Genomic DNA, 8697 nt, shown 5'->3' on the forward strand with positions numbered 1-8697 from the left:
ATACACACACACACCACTGGGAGTGCTACCCCACCCCCGTTATTTGTGTCATATCGAAGTTACACGACTAATAGCAACCGCATTTTAATTTGATAAATGCAAAGCGTGCGTAGGTCATTAAGTAAACCATAGCAGGTGTGGAGGATGCGGAAGGGGCGCGGGCGCATGTGTCAGTTAAAGGTCATGCTAGTTACTAAAGCACAATATCAAACAGAAATGGTCTGTTGGGCACGGAAACAGTACGGTGCAAGAATGTTTAGGCATGTTAGCCGTTCTAAGCAACTGCTGACGTTTCAGCCCAAAAGTAACCCGGACAGGTGTCCCGAACTCCATTAAAAGTGACCCGGGACCGGGATCCTTTTCATGGAACGAGACGAGACTCACCCACCGGGGCCCTCCCAATTATTCTGCGGCACGAGACACACAGATGAGTGACACTTCCACCCAGTGGCGTCAGACTCGCTCCCAGCTGCAGGGTGTGCAGCAAAGGGCGACTCTGTCAGCGAGATGGAAGACATCTAGAGACTGTGAACGATCAATCGCACAGACCGTGCACCTAGGGTGAGACTAATGTGTGCCAACCCACTGGGCTCCTCTCTGAGGTGTGAGACTAAATTGCACAGATGGATGCAGCAAGGGGTGAGACAGTTTTGTGAGACTCGCGCCTCACCAATAAACTTCTTCTCTGCGGTAATGGGGTCTCGCTACGTGCAGAAAGGGTGAGAATGGCGCGAGGCTCATTTCCAATGAACGAGCCTCTTCCCTGGGGTGTAAGACTCACCCCCAGAGCCAGAGACCGTGCGCCAAGGTGCGAGACTGTAGTGCCAGGTTCAATCCCCATCCAAGAGCTGCTCCACCAAAGTTTAAGCTCCCTCATCCAAAGGGGCGAGACTCGCTACAAGTCTTTACACCAAGGTTTAGGTCGCATCTCCAGAAGCTGTGCATCAAGAGGTGAGACTGTAGCGTCAGACGCATTCCCAGTCAAAGGTCCTCACCCCCGAAGACTGTGCAGCAGGGTGTGAGACTCACTTCCAGAGGGGTGAGACTGCGGTGTGTACTGAGCTCTTCTCGGAGGGAGTCAGCGAGTGAGGCTGGACCCGGGCAGAGCGCAGTCTGCTGCCGCGGCCGGCTCTGGCGGGCTGCCCCCGGCCGTGCGCTTTGGCCGGGCTCCGGGTCAGTGCGCGCCTGGCTGCGGGAGGCGGCAGCGCTCCTTCGGCTCTCACACGCAGCCCGGCAGTAGCCTGACAGCCCGCCCCGCCCCCTCGGGGCCCCGCACTCCCTCCCGCTGAGGTGCAGCGCGTCACTCACTCAGGGCGGAGCCAAGCCACTCCTGACTATATAGAGAGCGGTGAAGGTGCCAGGACTCAGATTCAGCGCAGCCTTTCAGCGCCCAGCAACCACCAGGTGCACTCTCCAGAGCACAAGCCACAGGTGCCCAGGAGCAGACAGCACCCTCAGCGCCCAGCAACCACCAGCTGCACTCTCCCGAGCACAAGCCCCAGGTGCCCAGGAGCAGACAGCACCCTCAGCTCCAATCCACCACCAGGTGCACTCTCCCGAGCACAAGCCCCAGGTGCCAAGGAGCAGACAGCACCCTCAGCGCAACGCACACAGGGTGCATCCAGCAGAGACTGCAGGACAAGAAAGGAGTGGGAGACGTGCAGGGTGCAAGAGAGGCACTGCACAAGAACCACCAACTCCAAGAAAGTGACAGCGGCAGAGTCGTTGGGGCACACGTGCAGCCCGTGGCACAGAGGTGCACCTGAGCTGCTGGCACAGCTCGCAGCGGCTTGAACTTCATTGGCAGCCCGGGAGCGAGAGCCCAGCCTCTGCGGGAGGCCCCCTGTGCACCCGTGCCCGTCGGGCGACCCGCAGCCTGCCCATGAGTGCCCTGTACAGCCTGGAGCCCGCGCTATGCTATAGGAACTGGTCCATGGAGCCGGCAAACTTCTACACCGAGAGCCGGGCGGACAAGGCGGGCGTCCGGGGGCAGCTGTGCGCGCCGCAGCAGCCCGGGGAGGAGGACGAGGAGCGCGGCGGGGGCACCCTGGCCGAGCTGAGCGCAGCCCCCGCCATCTACGACGACGAGAGCGCCATCGACTTCAGCTCCTACATCGACGCCATGGCGGCGGTGCCCACCCTGGAGCTGTGCCACGACGAGCTCTTCGCCGACCTCTTCAACCACAGCCAGCCGCACGCCAAGGCCGAGCCCCGGGCCGCGGAATTCGAGTACCTGGGGGGCGGCGGGGGCCCGCAGCTGAAGGACCTGAGTGCGCTCTCCACCCTGTTGGCCGGGGGCGGCGGCGGCTCCGCCCCGCAGGCCCGGGCCGCCCTCAAGCAGGAGCCCGAGTGGAGCGACGGAGACCTCCCCTCGCAGATCGCCGCCTGCGCCCAGACGGCCGTGCTACTGCCCGGGGGGCAACCCCCGCACCCCACGCCGCCCACCTCCCCGGAGCCCAGCTCCTCGTGCTCCAGCAGCCGCTCGCCCAGCCTGTGTGGTGGGGGCGGCAAGGAGCGGCGGCACGGCAAGAAGAGCCTGGACCGCGGCAGCACCGAGTACCGCCAGCGGCGGGAGCGCAACAACATCGCCGTGCGCAAGAGCCGCGACAAGGCCAAGCAGCGCAACCAGGACATGCAGCAGCGCCTGCTTGAGCTCTCCAGCGAGAACGAGCGGCTGCACAAGCGCATCGAGCTGCTCTCCAGGGACCTGGCCGGCCTGCGGCACTTCTTCAAGCAGCTGCCGGCGGCCGCCACGCAGGCCTTCAGCAGCCCCCAGCAGCAGCAGCAGCCCGGCGTGCCCAGCGGCATGGACTGCCGGTGACTGCGCGCAGCGGCCCCGGACTCTTAGGACTATGAGCGGGAGGGGCACCTGTTGAATGTGAGTGGTTTTTGCCAAGGACATACACCCGAGGGCTGTGCACAGAAAGGAGCCTGGCTTTTATCGCACCAAGACTGCAGGGACTATTCCAGCTCTGCGCTTCTACGGTACAGGCAGAGCCCTCATGTTGAAGGGTCTGTTCGTGGGTGCGATGCCTTAATAATGTTCGTTTTGTGCCTTCGACTAAAGGGGAGGCTAAAAAGCCTTACAATGAATGTATTCTGCCTTAGACACAAAGTGACCTCGTGATATGTTTCTGTGTTCTGGGAAAGACATGTCATGCAAAGAAATTCTCTAAAAATGACTAAACCTAGAGATTAAAAACCTGTTGCAGTTTTGCTTTGAAGACACAAAGTGCCATTTCACGTATGCTTACCACACACAAGAGCTACTTTCCTGCGCTCTGCACACACTTGTTTACGGCCTCGTATGCAGAATAGGTGGAAATTCCACCTTCCCTCCCTATTCCAGGTACACGCCAACAGCAGACAATCATAAATCACTTTTATCAGGCTTTTCTGCCAAAGTCACACAGTCTCCTGTCCGCCTTTTGTGTCTATGGTAAATAACTTTAAAGGAGTCTATTTTTTTAGGTTTCTCTACGTGTTTATCGTCTTTGATAAAAAAAAACCAGGCTTGTATTGTTAATGATCCCGCCCTTATGTTGTGAACCTTTGACAGAAATACTTAAACCAACAGGCCCCCTTTCGTGTTTTAACTCAATACCTCAGTGAACGTTTTCAGATCACCTGTAGCAAGAAAGTACTGTGCAAAAGCCCAAAAAGTGAAATTGTGCTGGTTTTCAATTTTTCCTTTTTTTTATACAAATTACTTTTGTACAATGAATGGGAGCGCTACTATTGGAGAATTGCCACAGACTATCAACGAAGCTAAAGACTTGTGTTTATTCCCTCCCTTAAATTATTTTTGTAATTGTAGTTTTTTCTACATTTGACTTTGTATTGAAGCAGCTATGGTACATTTGTAAAAACAACGTGATTCAAAACACCTTTGTATTGTAGAATATTAGTGAACAAACAGACTGAGCATATTCAATTTTTTATATATATATATGTGTATAAATTTTACAGCATTTGTAAGAATAAAAAATGTATTTTAAATTTTACATTGGGTTTTTCCTTCCTTGCGTTATTTTACATGCCACTTAAAAGTGGTGTGCAGTCGGCATCTACAGGTAGAAAAAGCAAAGTATTTTGATGAATGTTGTGTGTCAAGCATGAGGGGTGACAATTTCTTGAAATAATGCTTCAGCGGCGTGCCATGCTCCACTGGAAATACAGAAGGGTGAGCACGTCGTTGTTGCACTGGGTGACTCAGTTTGTACCCAATTATCCATCTCACACCAGCGCGTTGATAATTTAAATCTGGCGCGCTGCCAAAGACCTGTGACCTGGTTGGGGGCCGCCGAGTGGGCCCTGCGCCTCTGGTGTATGTGACCGCCCCCCCCCCCCCCCCCCCCACATCTCTCATAACATGAACTGACTGACATCCCAGGCACGCTGGATACAGCTGCTCTGCAGTGGTTTCACCCCACCGGCTGACACTGGAATAGCAGGGTAAAAAATGCCAATTCATGTGTTCTTTGAGGTAACCCACAGGGTCATGTCCTAATCCGCTGCTGCACACAGGCGCGCTGGGGCTACGAAAAACAGCACGTATCAGATGTTGCCACTCTAGGGACTGTCTTGACCTTGAAGCTCAGTGCCACGATTATTCAGCGCCTTGCATCAGAGTCGCGCGAGTATTCAGGGAGCTGAACCTTTAAGCAAAATATATAAAACTATGTGCCCGGGCGTTTAAATCAGACGCTGGATTGAAACACTCAAACAACCTGTTAAATTAGCGCTTCTTTCAAGGTTTATGAAAATGGCCAGTTTCTAAGAGCTCCCAATTTCTTGCGGATAAATAAAACTAGGTCAAGGGGGGGATGCTGGGAGTAGTGCCCAGGGCTCTCGTTTCCAATTGTCACCAAGTTACCCATCTGTTCCAGTGACCCATACCCCTCATGCAATGGACTGGCTTCTAGTGTTATTCTTTTCAGTGATTAGAAATAAGGGTTTTCTTCCACTTAGGTATACTTTTCTCGCTGTCTTGCTATCACATGCCTGCATTCGTAGTGGGTATAAGGAAGGCTGTTGGGTGGGGAGGTTGAAGAGTTTTTTAATCTCACATTGAGACAAAGCAATCCATACATTCACACTGATAGTGAAAACAATGCAAGGCGTTTGTTTCCCTTACACACTGTGAAGCTTTCATTTAGGTGACCTTCAACACAATAGCACTTTGCATGCTGAGACGTTTACACCACATTGGCATGCTAAGTGCTGCTGGTTTCAAGGCCAGTGTTAGCTGAAGGCGTGGCACGGCGACCATTTGGCCAATCTTCAATCACAAAGTATGTGGTATCTGATGGGTTAAAAATCATGTTTTCTAATGCGCCTACCTCTTAGAAACACACTTACTCTGCACTGCATATCAGGTCACAAATGGTGTTGGTGGGCCCGATTCACAGAACTAACTTCAGACAAAATCCTAAACTTAGTACCATTATGTTATTCACAGAAGGCACTTACTCATTTTGGTATTCACAGAAGGCACTTACTCATTTCGGTATTCACAGAAGTTAGGAGCCCTAACTTTGGAACTCCTAAATGCCTTCTGTGAAGACCGAAAGTCTTGAAGATAGGATTTTTCTCAGTTTAGGAGTAGTATTGGACTCCTAAACTGAGAAAATCCTAACTTTAAGACTTTCGGTATTCACAGAAGGCATTTAGGAGTCCTAAAGTTAGGACTCCTACCATCTGTGAATACTGAACTGAGTAAGTGCCTTCTGTGAATACCAAAATGAGTAAGTGCCTTCTGTGAATACCAAAATGGTAGTAAGTTTAGGATTTTGCCTTAAGTTAGTTCTGTGAATCGGTCCCTTTGTATACACAGAGGACATTCCCCTCCCCCCGCCCGCCCCCCCAATTTTAAGTGCTGCAGGCAGAGAAATAGTAGTTATAGACAGAACAGCACTGTTCAGCATCAGCAATTATATTTCTTGTCACCCAGCCACCTTGAAAACGAACGTGTCATTTAAGAACTCTAGGCTGGCACTGTAGGCCAAGCTCACACAAGTCCATGGGGCTTTAAACTCTTAGGTGCAGAATCACGAACACCGCGCCCACAAAGAGGGCTGGCTCATTTCCCATTCAACTTGAGGCCCATCTGAACGGCCTAGGGGCAACCAGTAAGAAAGGGCTGTTTCACTAGCTCTGTGCATTGGGCGCATCTGATCTAATCGGCGCCACTGAAGTGACAAATGCGGACATTTAGCCAACACGACCGCAGACACTGCTAAATAACAGTGGAATAACTTTCTCACCGGTGTCATGCATGCTGCGAAAACGTGATCTTCCTGCTTCAAGTGGGACGTTAGGGCTGTATCATTTCAAGGCTCCATTCCAGGGTCCTGGGGAGTCCAATGAAGCCGCACTCACCAGGGGCCATATTAACACCAGCCCACCCATAGACCCCAGGCTTCCAGCACTTATGTCCTCCCTCCCCACGAGGGGCGTTTCCCACGAGTGCACACACTCTTTCACACAGTAACACTCGCGGCCATTTGACTGCCCTGACAGGAAGGAAGGGATTGCATCTGTCGCGCGCGCGCGCGGCCTTGTGGCTTGGCCTTCAGACCGCAGCACGGGCGCCGCTGCCAAGGAGGCTTCGCGGCCCTACAGACTGCTTGAAAACAGAGGAGCAGCTCTCAGACCCGCTGAACTGAGGGGCGGGGTGATAAAGCCAGGGTCCGCAGACCAGGGAGGGAGACCGCATTTAAAGCTAGAGCAGGAAATATATAGGCGCATTCCAAGGCTGAGGCCCCTCTGTATGGACTACAGGACTTCTCTCGCCCAATCAACCTCTTAATAATGCTGAAATTATCCTTATGTTGTTCCTCTGTAATGCAAAAAATGTATACAAAAAAATAATAATAATGCGGGAATGCCCATCACGGTATTACCCACCGAGCTCTGGGCGTGTTCAGATGGGATCAGGGTGGGCAATCAGGCAGTGCTCGATTGGCTGGTCTCACAGATCAGTGTGTAGGCCGTTGTTTTTTATGTCCCTGATATTACCACAAACGTTGCATGCAGAACACACACATGCATGCAGTCTCCCATACCCTGCAAAAAACTCCCACAGCATGTCTTTATAAAACTCCAAACTGGGCCCATTTGCCACGGGGGAACATTTTTTAGCTATCTGGTTTGCTGGGGGGGGTGGGGGGGGGGGGGTACATTTACTCTGGTGCCCGGGCCTATTTTTATTCCCGGTCCGATCCTAGATTTGACATGATCGGTTTGTGGTGTCACTACCAGACACTGACACTGGTCAGAGCTGGCAACATTCTGGATTCATTTTCTTTTTTAAGTTTGAAAAGCTTTATTAAGTAGATCAAAACAATGTAAAACATCAGTACAACAGCACAAAGAAATAAGAAGCAGGAATGTAAATAATTATGGAGAATATTGTGCCTTCAAAAAAAAAAAAAACCAAAAGGGGAAATCACTATACAAATGAAAAAGTGCTTTTATAACTTTTCATTTTGTAGGGGGGAGAAAGGAGGAAAGAAGAAGGGAGAAGGGGAAAGGAAGGGGAGTAGCAAAGAATAAAAAATGGTAAACAGAGTAAAGAAGTGTAATGTAATAGAAGTACATACTAAAAGTAATAACAGTAATAATAATAATAATAACAAGTGATCATGAGGCACATTTAGATAAATAGTCTGTTAAAGGAGACCAAAGTAAATCACGTTTAATCAACAAGGGGATAGAAGAAGCGCATGCACAATCTAATCTGTGATGATGGCAGAGTAAATTCCACCAAGCGTTATAGACCACATTTTTAGTATCTTTCCAGTTATTTGTTATAATTTGAAAGGCAATAGCAATGCAAAGGTCAATGAATTTACGAGTATGGGGCGGGACATCCCAAACTGGGGCCAAACCACCCAGAAAAACAGAGGAAATAACAAAGGGAACATTAGTAGATACAATCTTGTTAAGTGTAGACCAAATGTGTGACCACATAAGTTGAACTTTAGGACAAAGAAAGAACATGTGAAACAAGTCACCAGAAATGCATGAACAAGACCAACACTTCTTAGCATCTAACAATTTAAATTTGAACAGGTCACAGGGAGTATAAAATAATCTATTGTAGAAAAAGTAGAGGGTTTGCGTGGTACTAGCGGACCGAGAGGTAGAATGAAGTTTGGACCAAATGGAATCCCAGGTGAGTGAGGGAAAAGCTTGATTGAGGTCCGATTCCCAGCTAAGTTCGAGGTTAGTTTTAGGCCTATCAACAGGTGAGGGAGAAAGTAGTCTATAAATAGCAGAGGCCTTAAGGGGAATATGAAAGTTTGGTGGAGAGGCAAGGAGGGGAGGTGAAGAGGAAGAAGGGATGTTCTGCAGGATAAAAGGGATAGAGTAGGGAGAAGTTCGTGAAAATGTGCACAAAATTTGTTAGAGATACCAAAAGAGTCACGGAGTGCTGGAAAGGTTAGTAAGGAATTATTAGAAAGGAGTTGCCTGTAAGTGAAAATTCCTTTATCGATCCATTCCTTCCAAAAGAGAGCGTGATTGCGTAGTTTAAGAGATTTATTATACCAAAGTGGAGTATCCAAATGAAGGGTAGAGGGTAAAGAGAATGAGCGGAAGAGGGCCAGTGTTAAAGCTTTGGAATGCTTAAAAATAGGTGAAAACAACTTTGGGGGTGGTTGAGTGAGATTGGAAGCAATAAGAAAGGAGAAA

The 8697-nt window shown here is 50.2% G+C and overlaps 1 protein-coding gene across 1 annotated transcript; it reads left to right on the forward strand.

Annotated features, from left to right (window-relative positions):
- The first annotated feature begins 1370 nt into the window (after nucleotides 1–1370).
- On the forward strand, nucleotides 1371–4004 carry LOC144828822 (CCAAT/enhancer-binding protein delta-like). Its single transcript, XM_078687325.1, has one exon. It carries the CDS (start codon nucleotides 1883–1885, stop codon nucleotides 2819–2821), a length of 939 nt encoding a protein of 312 aa, XP_078543451.1. The 5' UTR covers nucleotides 1371–1882; the 3' UTR covers nucleotides 2822–4004.
- Nucleotides 4005–8697: the final 4693 nt, after the last annotated feature.

The sequence above is a fragment of the Lissotriton helveticus genome, chromosome 4_1, assembly GCF_964261635.1.
Source record: "Lissotriton helveticus chromosome 4_1, aLisHel1.1, whole genome shotgun sequence".
Lineage (NCBI taxonomy): Eukaryota > Metazoa > Chordata > Amphibia > Caudata > Salamandridae > Lissotriton > Lissotriton helveticus.

What these genes read in the sequence shown, in the direction of transcription:
- LOC144828822 (XM_078687325.1), top strand. Translation starts at nt 1,883, where the DNA reads ATGAGTGCCCTGTACAGCCTGGAGCCCGCGCTATGCTATAGGAACTGG.